The sequence below is a fragment of the Thunnus maccoyii genome, chromosome 6 (genome assembly GCF_910596095.1).
Source record: "Thunnus maccoyii chromosome 6, fThuMac1.1, whole genome shotgun sequence".
Taxonomy (NCBI): Eukaryota; Metazoa; Chordata; class Actinopteri; order Scombriformes; family Scombridae; genus Thunnus; species Thunnus maccoyii.
Window position 1 is genome coordinate 33,211,160 of NC_056538.1, and position 16,042 is coordinate 33,227,201.

The 16,042-nt window shown below is 40.4% G+C and overlaps 1 protein-coding gene across 7 annotated transcripts in view; it reads right to left on the reverse strand.

Moving 5' to 3' along the window:
• Positions 1-16,042, reverse strand: part of LOC121898667 (latent-transforming growth factor beta-binding protein 2) — a 101,757-nt gene that overhangs the window by 30,515 nt on the left and 55,200 nt on the right. For 6 of the 7 annotated variants that reach the window (XM_042413979.1, XM_042413986.1, XM_042413980.1 and 3 more), the window contains 3 exons: positions 10,201-10,303; positions 4,988-5,047; positions 2,383-2,505 (listed from right to left, as the gene is read on the reverse strand). In XM_042413979.1, coding sequence (XP_042269913.1) covers positions 2,383-2,505; positions 4,988-5,047; positions 10,201-10,303 — 286 coding nt within the window. The remainder of the gene's footprint in view (positions 1-2,382; positions 2,506-4,987; positions 5,048-10,200; positions 10,304-16,042) is intronic. The other variant, XM_042413983.1, reaches the window with a different exon arrangement.

Below are 16,042 nucleotides of genomic sequence, written 5' to 3' on the forward strand. Positions count from 1 at the left end.
GTTTGATCAGGACTGCCCGGACGGACACGACAACTCTGTCTCCTAGAAATCAGCTTTATATCGTATGAACTTGCAACAGCTGATGAGTTTAAATTTAAATGAGCAAACCTGCTCAGTTGCAAAATGTTCTCAGGTTCACTAAGAAGATATTTAATTGTTTTCCTACAATACGGAAACTAAAGTGTCATTAAATTTCTTTATAGGTCTGTTTAGACACGGGAAAGATGGCGGTCTTACTTAAATATTAAAAAAGCCAACAGTGATTAGAAGCATGAGACAGGACGTGTTTATTTTATTAAAATTTAACCCAAAGTCTTCTACAAAACTTAAAGAAACAGGTCTACATTTTAAGAAATACGATTATTCACTTTAGATGTTCAGATTGATGCCATCGATGAGTCTATACGTTAAATATGAAGCCAGTTAGCTTAGCTTAGCATAAAGACTGGAAACAGGAGGAAATAGCCTCATTCCCTGAAAAAAAGTCTCCCACATATTTGTATTTAAACCTAATTTCTAGGAGACAGAGTTGGACAAACAGAGACATCAGACAGTTAAGTATTTACACTGAATCTCACACACACATCAGTGGTGGAAAGTAACTAAGTATATTTACTCAAATACAATGTTGAGGTATTTGTACTTGAGTATTTCCATGTGATGCTACTTTATACTTCCACTCCACTACATCTTCAGCTGAAGATTTGACACAATGGATAATATAACAAGCTTTTAAAATACAACACATTGTTAAAGATGAAACCAGTGGTTTCCAACCTTTTTGTCTTTTGACGTCTTACAAAAAGCAGTGTGTAGTCGGGGTCACATTTCACATGTCTATGAGTTGTTAACAGCTCCACCAAATAGTGATTTTTCCCTCTAAACTTCTCACATGCTTTCATTTCAATAAATCTTCAAATGATCCAATATTTCAGCAAAAATCAAAGATTAGAGAAAAAGTCCAAAAACTGAAAACTGTTTTTCTTCTTTCCTCTCCCATTAATCATCTCACCACCCCTCAGATTTATCTGCTGACCCTTCGGAGGTTGGTATGTACATTTTGTTGTTAATACTCTGTACTTGAATGTTTACACTGCAGTAGTACATAAATAATCTAAGTACTTCTTCCCCCACTGACACACACACACACACACACACACACATATAATACACACACATATAATACACACCCCTCCACGAGCACGTCCGGCCAGTTTGGAAGCAACAGAGAGACAAGACATTGTCAGGCTTCATAAACCAGCGTTAAAAGCTTTGATTAGTGCGTTGTCATTGGTTACCAGGCGGACCAGCATCCTCCAGCAGACCCACCACTCCTCCTCCTCCTCCTCCTCCTCCTCCTCCTCCCCCTCCTCCTCCTCTTGTCCAGTGAATGCCGGTCGGAATAAGCAGAGCACCAGTCGAGGCTTCACTAAAACCACCTGAGCACCAGACTTCACACCGAACTCCCCTGATCTCCAGCGGAACAAAGGGTTCTACTGAGTTCCCTCAGAACAAAGACTTCATTGACCTTCGATGGAACAACAAGACCTACTGACTCTCGACCAGACAAAGACTTCATTGACCTTTAGAGGGATGGAAAGTTTCATGAAGTCTCTCTTGAGTTTTCTGTGAAACTGCTGAATATTAAAGGGATATTTCACCTATTTTACTCAAGCTTGAAGGCTGTGGGTGAAACGTTCAGTCACACCAGCATTTAACATGACAAAAAAAAATTTGGCAGCAAAATCAATTCATTTCAGGAAGATTTGTATGAGGAGGTGAAGTAAAGGCGAGTTCAACTTCGGTGAACTTTGATGCAACTCTTTATTTTATGGGCCTGTCATTTCTGAATAATGTCCTCATAATTTCCAAGAAGGTTCCTGGAAAAAATTATGCAATTTGGTTCAAGTTATAGGAAAAATAGAGACAGCATTCAATTGGTACACTTCCAATTAACTGGTAGAATAACCAAGAGAGGCTTTTACTCCATGCAGAGCAGGTCAGCTGAACATTTGTCTACATGTAAGTGAACAATTCAACATATAAAGAAGAATAAAGTTTACAAGAACAAATTAATAATGGATTCATTTTTAATTGGGGTTTAAATTTTCTTTCAAGGAAATTCCAAACTGATTATTATCAGTTAATAATATACTGATTGTTTCTATGTTATGTAAGTTTTGACTGGTGCTGTGAAGGTCAACAGTCGTCCTCATTTTAGAAACACGACGATGAGCTCAGATGGATTCAGGAAGTCCTGATCTGGAGTCTGCATTATTCCTGATTTCATTCTCAAGCCGGCGGCATGTGTGTGTGTGTATGTGTGTGTGTGTGTGTGCGTGTATGTGTGTGTATGTGTGTATGCGTATGTGTGTTACTTACAGATGCAGATTCCATGTAAGGCGTCGAGGATGAACCCCTGCCTACACACACAGCTATAGCTCCCCCCGGTGTTCACACAGATCCCGTTCTCACACAGCCCCGGCTGGAGGCACTCATTCACATCTACACACACGAACACACAAACACACACACACACACACACACACAGATTATCATGTAAACACACGCATACAGACACACACACATAGATGTATATAAATACAAGGCCACGCAAATGGACACTCACACACTTGCTCATAGATTTGTACTATGTGAAAAACCTGATACACACAAACACACACACACATATGCACACGCACATATATACGCCGATCAGCCAAAACATTAAAACCACTGACAGGTGAAGTGAATTGGGATGTGTTAGGCAGCAAGTGAACCGTCAGTTCTTGAAGTTGATGTGTTGGAACCAGGAGAAACGGGCAAGCGTGAGGATCTGAGCGACTTTGCTCAGAGCATCTCCAAAACAGCAGGTCTTGTAGGGTTTTCCCAGCATGCAGTGGTCAGTACCTACCAAAAGTGGTCCGACGAAGGACAACCACTGAACCTGCGATAGGCTCATGGGCGCCCAAGGCTCAAAGATGTATGCGTGAAGCGAAGGTAAGCCCATCTGGCCCGATCACTCAGAAGAGCTACTGTAGCACAAATTGCGGGAAAAGTCAATGCTGGCTGTGATAGACAGGTGTCAGAACACACAGTGCATCACAGCTCGTTGCGTAGCCGCAGAGTGTCCATGCTGACCACCGTCCACCGCCAAAAGCGCCTACAATGGGAACGTGAGCATCAGAACTGAACCGTGGAGCAATGGTAGACGGCAGCCTGGTCTGATGAACCATGTTTTCTTTTGCATCATGTGGACGGCCAGGTGCATCGTTTACCTGGGGAAGAGATGGCACCAGGATGCACTGTGGGAAGAAGGCGAGCCGGCGGAGGCAGTGTGACGCTCTGAGCAACGTTCTGCTGGGAAACTTTGGGTCCTGGCATTCATGTGGATGTTACTTTGACATGAACCACCTACCTAAACATTGCTGCAGACCAAGTTCACCCCCTCATGGCAACGGCATTCCCTCACGGCCTCTTTCAGCAGGATAATGAGCCCTGCTGCACTGCAAAAACGGTTCAGGAAGGGTTTAAGGAACATGACAAAGAGGTCAAGGTGTTGCCTCCAAATTCCCCAGATCTCAATCCGATCGGACATCTGCGGGATGTGCTGGAAAAACAAGTCTGATCCACGGAGGCCCCACCTCGCAACTCACAGGACTTAAAGGATCTGCTGCTAACGTCTTGGTGCCAGATAGCGGAGGACACCTTCAGAGATCTTGTGGAGTCTTTGCCTAGATTGGTCAGAGCTGTTCTGGTGGAACCTACACAATATTAGGCAAGTGGTTTTAATATTATGGCTGATCTGTGTATAACTATACATAATTTTATCATCTGCTCCAACAACTAACTGACACCACAAGCCTCTGCTCCATGAAATCTATTCATAAATCTCCATTAAATCCTCGCGTTTCATTCTGAGCGGTGTGCCGACAGACGACCGACCAGGGATCTCTAAAGATCTATGTTAGCTTGGTGCTAGCTAGAGCTGCAACAATTGGTCAATTAATTAATTAGTTGCCAACTATTACATTAATCACCAACTATTTTGATAATCGATTAATCATTTAGAGTCACTTTTTAAGGAATAAATTGAATATAATTGGGTTATGGACAAAACACATTTTTCAACCACTAATCAAGAAAATAATTAACAGATTAATCGATGATGAAAATAATTGTTAGGTGCAGCCCTGGTTGTGCCAGCGTTACGTTTCCTGGCTAAAATTCCACTTTTACAGATCCATGCGTCTCAGATTTGTATGAAATGATGCATTTCCTCTAATTTCACTGACAGAAATCATTGATTGCAAGTTTTTGCTGAGTCATATTCTTAAGCTAACTAGTTTGGTTTATTAACTCGACAGAAGAGACTGAATCACTTCCACATTCACACAGATGACCTTCATTTGTTATTAACACAAACATCTCTGTTTCCACTGTCAGTGGAAACGTCTTCACTTCCACTGTGACACTGCAGGAATGAGGCGCCGCGTGAGTGCAAAACATCAGCTGCTGGATTCGTCTACAGTAGCAATAATAACACTGAGACAGACACAGCTGGAGGCAGTGAAAAATGAGCTGTTTGTGTACCAAACCATCGACGTCCAGCATGTGTCACACTCGTAATGTTAGCTTAAAAAAAACAAATGTTAGCATACATGAAATTCTTGGATATTATATTTGCCATCAAAACACACCAGAGGCTGGATATATGCCAGATGTGTTATGTTTGTGCAAAACTTCAGGCGTGCAGGCGTACATTTTATTCATAACTAACTGTACTAATACAGGATTTAATCATTCGTATTCACTCATGTTTCCTGGATGAAAATTCCACTTTAACAATTTCACATGTTTCAGATTTCTCAAAGATTTATTTCATCTGATTACAATGCAAGAAATCCTGGATTACATAATGATGAGATAACTGAGATGAGATAAAACTGCATGTATGTGTGTTTTCACTTATGTGTGTTTGACTCACCAACACACTGTGTTCCGTTTCCTCGCTCAAAACCAACGGGACAGCTGCTGTTGCTTTGACCTGTTGATGATGATTAATGATGGATTATTGGAGAATAATAAGCCGATCACACAGCAAACAATTATACAGAGAGAGACGACAAAATAAAACCAAAGTGAAAATTATCTGTAATAAACTGTAAAAAAGTAAAAAAAAAAAATATTTAGGCAAGCATTCAGTAGACATAAAAGCAAACATTTGGTGCTCTAGTGAGTGTTTCTGGCAGCAAGACGGTGTGTGTCCTGCACACACAACTACACACTTATTTTATGCAAGAGCTCACAAGACTCAGACCATGTCCACACTGGAACCAGCTACATTTATAAACGCATCTTCTTCTCTCTATTTTGTTCATCTGTCCAGACTAAAACAGCGTTTTTCTCCTCTGAAAATTGAGCTTTTCCCAAAACGTCCTCCAGAGTGTGTAAATGTGAAAACACCCGCTTGGCGTTGTAGTGTGTTTTCGGGGAAAACGGAGCTTTGTAGAAACGCTGTCGTATCACTGACAGAACAGATAGTGGCAGCAGTGCAGCGTTTCATTGGAAGAGGAAGAAGAAGAAACACAATAACAACAATGGCGGACGGCTTCATGCGAGTGTTGTTCTCTTTACTGTCTACTTTGACAGCTTGTTTAGAGTTTAATGTAGCTTCTACCACCTTTCTCTGCTCAAACTGTTGGAATCTGCTGAAATAAACTAAATGTCAGGAAGCAGCTGCAGAAACAGGAACAGTACACTGTTTCTTCTTTGCTGGTTTTCTGTGGCTGACTTGTTTGTCTGTCCTCCACACATGCCCAGTAGGAGGAGAATTACCCATTTTGGCCTTTTAATGTGGACAGTGGTTATTTGCAGGAACAAACTTATTATTTGACAGGTGTAGAGACAGGAAACTAGGGAGAGAGAGAAGGTTATGACATGCAGGGGTCGAGCCGTGGACGTTGCAGTTATGTGGTATGTGCTGTAACCATTGGGTCACCAGGTCACCCCAAGACTCATGTCATGTTTTTGCTCGAAAACTGCGTTTTATAGTTTAGCCAGCTTAATGTAGATGTAGTCTAAAAGGTTGGAAACTACTGGTTTAATCTTCAAAAATGCAGCATAATTTATAATCATGTTTTTTAATGTAAAATTTTAATCTGAACAGGAACTACAGCTGTCAGATAAATGTAGTGCAGTAAAAAGTGCAATATTTCCCTCTGAAATGTAGTGGAGTGGAAATATAAAGTAGCATAAAATGCAAATACTAAAGTACAAGTACCTCAAAAGGGGCTGCATAAAGTACCCTTTATGTTAAGTTACCACTGATGCAAACCCAGCATTTCCTGCTTAACTGCTTCAACTTAAAAGCTTTTAAATGACTATCATATCAGAGTTGTGTTAAGTTACCACTGATGCAAACCCAACATTTGCTTCAACTTAAAAGCTTTGATGACTAAATAAACGGGAGACTTTTATTGTGTAAATCAGTATCCTGTGATTTACAGGAAGTGAAACGTCCAATTAGCGGAGCTTCGTTAGTGGTACTAAAAACCGGGTGACACAACATCATTTGGAGCCGTTTGTTGAGCGGATCAGTTAGAAATAACGCAGGGAGGAATACTACGAGCAGAAACAGCCACAGTGATGATGATGATGTCTGATGAAGAGCTGCAGATGACCAGCACACCTCCAACAGAAAACTACTTATTCTACTTTGCCCTGCTGCGTAACGGAGTCGTGGCTCAGCGTGGAAAAACAGCATAACGTTAGCGGAGCGGAGCAGTGAACTGGCGCGCTGCGCGTGGAGCAGACAACCATATAAAGAAATCTGTCACCAGCTGACGTCGGCTCGGGCTGAAAGTAGGAAAAACCGTTGGAAACCGAGCCTTTTAGCTCACAGGGATTACTGCAACATACGTTTACCTCGTTATTTGACACTTTGGCCACGTTTTATGTAACAGGGTGCAGCATATGTATTATAATTACACTACTCCTCCAGAGTCAACACGTGGAACATTTAAGGCTCAGTTCACTGTACCCCTACGTTCACTTTTGTCATACTTCATGGGAGAGATAAGCGACGTTGTGAACTCCTTTATTGTACAGTATGATAACACAGTTCTGTAATTAATTTGTGTAGGAGCCTGAGTTAGCGTCACAATGGACCGGAGGATATTTTCTTTTCGTTTACTTCTGTCAGTTGCCGGAATAAATGGCGGCCTCCAACGAAACACTTGTCTGAGTGCCTCTTCCTTACGACACAACGCAAGAGTCAACGGTTACATTTATATGAACATCCGACATCGTAACATTATAGATATATGACTGAAAATAAGGAAAAGCATAATAGGTCCCTTTTAATGAAACCTGCCTTTCTCCTGCTCTCTGTTCATTTCTTAGACATTTAAACAGAAATACCAGACTGAATCCAGCTGGCAGTACACAACCGTGTGTGTGTGTGTGTGTGTGTGTGTGTGTGTGTGTGTGTGTGTGTGTTCATCTAACAGCAGCTTCACTTCTGTCTTTTTTGTTTTGTTTTTCTCTTTCTCTCTTCTCTTCTTCTGTGCCTCAAAGTATCTTCTTTGGTTCTCGTTTTGTTTTCATTTACTTTCTCTCTCTTTTCCTTCTTTCTCTACTCACTATGTCGTCTCTCTTTGGGGTTTGTTTTTTTTTTTTTTTTTTAAAGGTGTATTACGTCATTCTTTCTGATTTTGACAGATTGATGTTAAGTTGGACGCCAGAGAGTGAGCTAACACAACTTCCCGTGTGTCTGTACACACACGTGCAGATGTTCAATGTGTGTGTGTGTGTGTGTGTGTGTGTGTGTGTGTGTGCGTGTGCGCTAAAGGCCTACAGTCCCAAAGAGCAGCATTCCTTTACTGTTAGTCAGCTCTCTACAAGAACATGGAAGCATCATTACTGACTGTGTGTGTGTGTGTGTGTGTGTGTGTGTGTGTCATAATTTCAGATAGTTATATAAGCAGCTCTTGGTGGAATATTTCCAAAATATTTCAGTCATAAAGTATCAGACTTTCACTGAAAGAGCGAGTGAGAGAAATATTTTTGTGTGTGTGTGTATGCTTGTGTGTGTGTGTGTGTTCGAGGCTGGCAGGACTGTTATTTTTGGTCAAATCCCTAAACATTAATATCACAGTGGTATTTTTGGAAAACAGCGTCAGAACTTTCAGGCTGTTGAGGAAACGACTGTAAAATACTTTGAACAAACTCAACTTTATTTCAGTCTCAGCAGCCACTTACAGTGTAAGTGCATTATGAAGGGATCCTCTAATGGTCAGTATGAACAGGAGGAACGATTACAGCTGTTCATTTGGGCTCCTGACTGTATATTTCCATCCATACATTCCACCTGTCAGTGGATTCAAACCTACAACCTTCTTGTTGTGGGGGAGACGGCGCTAACCACCGCTGCCTCTTCAGACACTAAAAATAACTGAACAACTGAAGTTTAAAGATTAATGAAATAACAAACATCGCAGCAACACTGCTTAAACTTACACTTCTAAAACTGTTTTTTAGAGCAGAACATGTAAACAGGCTGAATACAAAGAACAGCTGCAGCTGAAAATGATAAAGAGAAGAAAAGTTGTTTTCAGTCCAGGCCAGTACATCACTGCATAGTGTTTTTTTTTCTTCTTTTTTGTGTTAAATGTCAGTAAAACCAGCTGAATATATTCTGTCCGTTTTGTTCGGCATGTCGTGGAGCAAATTTCTTCTCCACCTCTGAAAAAGACGCTACAGGAAACGGACGTGCCGGAAAGCCGGGCGACCGTAGATTACTTGCACTGTAAAGTTTCATGTTATGGTAAATAGCTTTAGTCCAAAGTGCTTTTCATTCACCCGTAAGCTACCTCGCAGGGTGCTGGTCTGACCATGGGGAACAATTTGAGGTTCAGGACACTTTGACAAGCAGACAAGAGGAGATGGGGTTGAACTGCTAACCCTGGGATTAGATTAGATTAGATTATCTATCCATCTAGACAGATAGATAGATCTACATTGCAGAAGGAAATGAAGTGCTTTTTACTCCTCTATATATTTTAGTCAGCTATAGCTACTTTTCCGATTAAAATTTGACAAAACATCTAATCAGTTAATAAAATATGATCCATCTTTATAGTTTAAACTCCCCAACAGTATATAAAGTAGTTAAAATCAGCTTCAAATTGACTCACAACAACATCAAACTAAAATGAAAGGAGTCTCTCTGTCTGTCTGTCCTTCGATTTTACTTACAGGCAGGCTTACTGGTGGTTCCTACAGTCTTTAAAAGTAGAATGGGAGGCAGAGCCTTCAGCTATCAGGCTCCTCTCTTGTGGAACCATCTTCCAGATTTGGTCCGGGGTGCAGACACCCTCTCTATGTTTAAGAGTAGGCTTAAAACTTTCCTTTTTGATAAAGCTTATAGTTAGGGCCGACCAGGCTCGCCTTGGATCAGCCCTTAGTGATGCTGCTATAGGCCTAGACTGCTGGGGGACTTCCCATGATGCACTGAGCTCCTCTCTCCTCTTCCTCCTCTCCATCTGTATGCATTCATGTAACATCAATGCATGTCACTAACTTTACTTCTTCCCCAGAGTTTTTTGTGCTTTCTCATCTCACAGGAAACCCTGGGTTGCAGGCCAAGCCTTCGCGGTCCTTCACAGTCCTGTTGGCATCCTTCCCTGGCTGTTGCTACTGCTGTTGCTGCTGTTATTGTTATTTTTATGATTGTTGTTATTCTGTCCCCCCTTCCTTTCCCTCTTTCTTTCACTCTCTCAACCCAACCGGTCAAAGCAGATGGCCGCCCACCAAGAGTCGGGTTCTGCTTGAGGTTTCTACCCGTTAAAGGGGAGTTTTTCCTCACCGCTGCCGCCAAGTGCTTGGTCATGGGGGGAATTGTTGGGTCTCTGTAAATTAAAGAGTACGGTCTTGACCTGCTCTATGTGAAAATTGCCCTGAGATGACTTTTGTTGTGATTTGGCGCTATATAAATAAAAACTGATTGATTGATTGATTGATTTTCTTGACAACCGTTCATCTGATTGACTTCATCCTTGGCTGGTATATTGCAGGACACAAAGAAGAGCAGTGTCTTTTCATATTAGCACCGTACAGTATCTGATGTTGTTTTATCTACCTCCTTGGAAAAGGTAAATAACTCTGTGTGTGTGTGTGTGTGTGTGTGTGTTTGTTTACCTGTATTAGCAGGACAGAGGACACAGTCAGTGATGCCCCAGGCCTTCCCGATGCCTCTGCAGCAGGTATCTCTGCTCCTCAGACCAGGCAGAGGAGAGCTGCACTAAAGACACACACACACACACACACACACACACACAAACACATCCTTTTAATATTCTGAACACATGAAGAAGTTAAGAAGTGATGGAGTTTATTTCCAGTAAAGAATACTACTGCTGAAGTGATTCAGGGTGGCTCAACAACACGGTATGCGGTCTATGCTACTTTACCTTGCAGGTTAAATGGCGGCCTGCTTGGCCGCATAGTGACCCGGGAGAGTTTATACATATAACCAAGACAAAATATTCATACAGATGCTTGCTCATGGGGGAATTGTTGAGTCTCTGTAAATTAAAGAGTACGGTCTTGACCTGCTCTATGTGAAAAGTGCCCTGAGATGACTTTTGGCGCTATATAAATAAAAACTGATTGATTGATTGATTGATTATTTAACTACCGAGCATCAGCACCGAGCCCCAGTCAGCCCCCCCCCGAGCCCAGCTGTGTTATGAGGGCTGGGCGCCAGGTTAGACGCTGTGTGCGGCGGGTGGGATCCTCCAGACCGTTGGAGCTGCCAGAGATGGACCAGACCGATTCGATACACACACATGGAAGTGTAAAACAAAAAGGGTCTAGCCTCATGAAAAATACATTCTCTGCGGTTGGTTTGTCTTTAGCGCTGTATTGCAATATTGCAGTTGTTGCGACAGCCCCACCATGAGGAAGACACAGAGTGAAATATCTCAAAAACTGCCAGATGGACTTTTCATGAAATGTACAACAGATATTCAAGGTCCCTAGAGGATTCACTCAAACCACTTCAGTGATCCTTTGACTTTCCACTAGCACGACGAACAAGCAGGTCAAGTGCCTCATGACCTCGTAATAACTTATGGCCCATCTGCTAATATCTTTTCAGTTGTGGTTGTAGGCTTGTCAGATCACACCTGTGTCTTTTTTTACTGTCGATGGTTTTATACAACAGGATATTCCAGAACAAGCTGTCAGGAAACACTATCTTGAAGTGATTGATCTTTTAAGGTGACATTCCTGCAGACATTTTACCCTTCTCTAGTGATTTTATTGTAGATAGTTTTAACAGTAAACTAAGGTACACCCTCGATACAGTAGCCCCACTAAGACTGAAAGAGATTGCCACTAATCCAACACCTCCCTGGAGAAATGAAAAAATAAAGCAATTAAAAAGAAACCGTCGCACAGCAGAGAGAAGATGGAGAGAGAATAAATTAACAGTCAATTTCCTAATTTTCCATGAACAGCTGACTATTTATAATAAGGTAATCAAACAGGCAAGACAAGCCGACAACCAGAACAACCCCAAGATCCTCTTCTCAACCATTTACCGTCTAATTAACCCTGTTTTTACGCAGTTTGGCAGTATGTCTTACAACTACAAATATGAAGATTTTACAGTCCACTTAAGAAGTAAAATAGACACTATTAGATCAAATCTACCTCTATTTGTTTTTACATGGAGGAAACACTGGAGACCTTTGTCCTGGTTGATGCTGAGATGCTTGGCAAAGTTATTTCTTAATTAAAACCAGCAACCTGCTTTTTAGATCCCATTCACACATCATTTTTTAAAACATTTTATAGCTTTTTTTTAATGAAGATTTGCTTAACATTATAAATTGTTCTCCTCAGATGGGTATTTTCCCTACTAAGACCGCCATAGTTAAACCACTTCTGAAGAGAAGCAATTTGGATGCCTCCCTACTTGATAACTACAGACCAGAACACAATCTACCATTTTTAAGTAAACATTTTAGAGAAGCTTGTTTTTAACCAGTTAAATGATTTTATGACCTCTCACAATATTTTTGAAAAATATCAATCTGGTTTTTGGACCAATCATAGCACTGAGAGAGCACTAGTTAAGATTGTAAACGACCTCAGGTCTAATATGGATATAAAAAAAATCCTCCATATTAGTGTTACTTGACTTAAGTGGAGCCTTTGATAAAGTAGATCAATCAATTCCTTTAGACAGATTTCACAGTTTAATTGGCCTCTCTGGTGCTGTTTTTAACTGATTTAAATGTACCAATAGAGAAGCATTGTAAGCATTGATAAATGTTCATCTAAAACCTATAAAATGAACTGTGGTGTTCCACAAGGTTCAATTTTAGGTCCTACTCTTTTTAGCACGGCATCAATATCCATAGCTATGCTGATGACAGACAGCTTTACATCGCTGTGTCTCCGGATGACTCGGGGCCAATCGACGCCCTTTTTTAACTGTATTCAAGATATCAAATTATGGATGGTGGAGAATTTTTTACAGCTCAATCAGAACAAAACTGAAGTCTTGGTCATTTGGTACTGAAGCTCAGGGAAAGAAATGTGAAACTGCATTAAAGTCCTGTTAACAGGTGAAAACTTTGGCGTCATCTTTGACTCAGATCTCAGTTTTGAATCTCACATTAGAAATATAACTAAGAATGCATTTTATCATTTGAAAAACATTGTCAGAGTGCGACTGTTCCTCTCTCAAGCCAATACAGAGACACTACTGCACACTTTTATTACCTGCAGGACTGACTACTGTAATGCTAAGAAGAATATATCATAACTACAGTCACTTCAGAACTCAGCTGCATGTGTGTTGACGAAGACCAGAAAGAGAGCAAACATTACACCAATTATAAAGTCTCTGCTTTGGCTACCTGTCTGCTTCAGAATTGATTTCAAGATCCTTTTATTGGTTTATAAAGCTCTTAATGGTCTAAGTCCTACATCTTTATCAGATTTATCCTATGAACCCTCTAGAACCCTCAGGTCTTCTGGTAGCGGCCTTTTAATTATCCTTAAAGTCAGAACAAAAACCCTCAGTGAGGCATCCTTTTATTACTGCGGTCCACATCTCTGGAACAGCTTCCTGAAGACAGCAGGGAATAAATATAAAAACCTCCCTTTCTAGTCTGGCTTTTAATTTAACTTTATTTATTTATCTGTCTTTTATTTATTTGTTCTAGCCTGTTTTACTACTTGGTTTATCCTTTTATTCTGTTTTTATGATTGTTCTCCTTTTTATAACCCACTTTTTATTTCTGGTTTTACTTACTTCAACACATCTCCTCTCTTTTAGTATTTTATTATTTTATTTTATTATTATTATTTTATCTTTGTTTTCCATCTAATATACTACCTTACATTTCTGGCTTTACTCACTTTAATACATCTCTTCCTTTCTTCTTTCTTTTAGTATTTTACTATCTTTTTTCACACTTCTGTTTTATATTATTATTTTATTTGGCTGTTCTGAATTTTTTTATTTTTATTGCCTCATTGCAAATTAACGAATTATGATGCGTTTCCTCAGTTCCTGTTTTTATTGAGTCCTTTATTTATAACATAGTCATTTATTGTTTGTGCTTCTGTTACATTATATTTGTATGAAAAGTGCTATACAAATAAAGTCTGATTGATTGATTGATGATGATTCACTTTACCCAAACATAACTATTTAATAAGTCTGACAGCTGATCTTTGGTGATCCTCTGACTTTCCCTTTAACGCCACAATAAGGTTCATATTTTTGGATTTAAGTGAAATATCTCAACAACTATTTAACGGATTGCTACAAAATCTGGTTCACACATTCATGTTCCCCAGAGGATGAACTGTATTAACTTTGGTGATCCTCTGACTTTTCATCCGGTCAAAATTTTATTTTGTCCAATAATTTGGTTTAAAAACTAATAACATTCCCCTCAGCCTCAGCGGTACTTTTTGTTTAGCGCCAATTAGCAAATGTTAGCTGCCGATGGCTGCTAGTATGGCTTCTGGTTCCCAGTCTGAGAGGCCAGGATCCCAAGATACATCTGAGGGGGTCACAAGATGACAGGAATAAGGAATAAAATTCTTCTGTTACACCAAGTTAAGTTTATTTTTTCAGATTTTTGCTTTTTTTTAAAATTGTAAAATACTTTCACCCCTTCAGGTCTCTGAAAATCCTTAAAAAGAAACAATCTGAGAGGGAAGAATCACTGTTTGGTTGACCTGCTCGTAAATCATGTCCACAATGAGCTGCTTCAATTTAATGGGTCATGAGTCAAAAAGGTGTTAAAGAGTTTACAATCCTTAAAAATTTCTGACATCGGGACTGGATGAAAGGTCACAGGGTCATTCTAATCGAAGGGATTCATCCTGTAAAGAACAATTATATTCAAAGCAAATTTCAAGGAGATCTGGCAGGTTGTATTTGAGATGTGTTGATAAAAACTGACGACACATGAAATTCATTTTTTTCTGTCTGGGAAAATTTACATTTCGCATATTTTTAAATCAAATTGAAATCATCCTCTCTTGTTGGATGACAGCTGGTTTGCTGGTGTGTAACGGTGCAGTTAACAAGAAGTTCGTTGTCCTTTTAAATGAGCTTGGATGGATTTCAACAGGACAAGAGCAGCACTTGTTATCACAGTGCTGCATCAGCCTTTTATGGTGAAAGTAAATCAGTGATTTATGTTTATGATCCTGTAAAGACTGAGACCCGAGAACAGACCTTTCTGGTTCACATTAGCTCTCTGGCTGCAGAGCTTCACACGAGTTTCTTGGTGCAGCTGGAGACAAACAGCATGTTCACACTTCTCTGTTTTCTGACAGAAAATCCCCTCTGCGGCTGTATTTCATGCTGATAATAAATTGCAGCTTTTGTTGCATCTACAGCTTGCTGCAGTAGCTGCTGTGGTCCAACTGTGCAACAACAAATGACACAACTACCCAACACTACTGAACCGTCTGCTCTTGTTAGTTAACTGCCTCCCTGTTTGTGGCTGATTGGTTCGTTCCTGAGTCGTGTTCAGACTTAAAGCCAAACTTAAGAGCAGCGGCATACGACTTGCATCAAAATACCCGCAGCTATCGTTTTTACCTACCGAACCTTAGCAGCACAACTCTACGGCTGGCGATGTCCGCCTGTCTGTCCACCACTTTAGTCCGGACTGAAATATCTTTACAGTTGTTGTCATGATGTTGACATTCATGTTCTCCAGAGGATGAATCCTTCTGACTTTGGGGATCCTTGGATATTTCCTCTGATGCCACCAGCAGGTCAAAGTTTTCACTTTTTCAAGGAAATATCTCAACTTCTACTTGACGTATTTGCAGAAAATTTGGTACATTCATGTTCCCAAAGGATGTATCCCACTGACTGTGATCATCTGACTTTTCCTCAAGCGCCACCATGAGGTTCATATTTGTGGTTTTGAGTGAAACATGGAATTACAACTACTACTACTTACAACTATTGGATGGATTTTAGGAATTTTAGGCATGGCGCAATTACATTCAAAGTCAATGCAAGGACGCAAGTAGACACAAATTTGCCCTGTGCAACGTGAATTAATCTGAAGACATATCCGTGCAAGTTGAAAAATTTGTGCATATTGAGGCTTTAAGAATGTATTTCATGAATGTACAGAGATGACAGGAAACAGAGAGAGATTGGAGGGAAATAACAGAAAGAACCGCAGTTCCTGGTGACTCCTGAGTTCAGTCAGAAGCAAGCGGCAACCTCCGGGGCTGTAAAATGAAGCCAATGCTGAAGTGCCAAAAACTGCAGTTCCTTGAATGGCCACTTGAGGCTTCAAAAGCGAGTCAATCCCCATAGACCCCCATGTTAAAATGTCCAACTTTACAGCAGAAATAAACATGTTTACAGCCTGGTACAAACAACGGTTTTGGTCTCTGTAGCTAATTTCCTCTTTCATGACAACTGTACGGGGGGTGAATTTTTTTATAACTCACCCGTTTAAATTTTATTAAGCCGTAA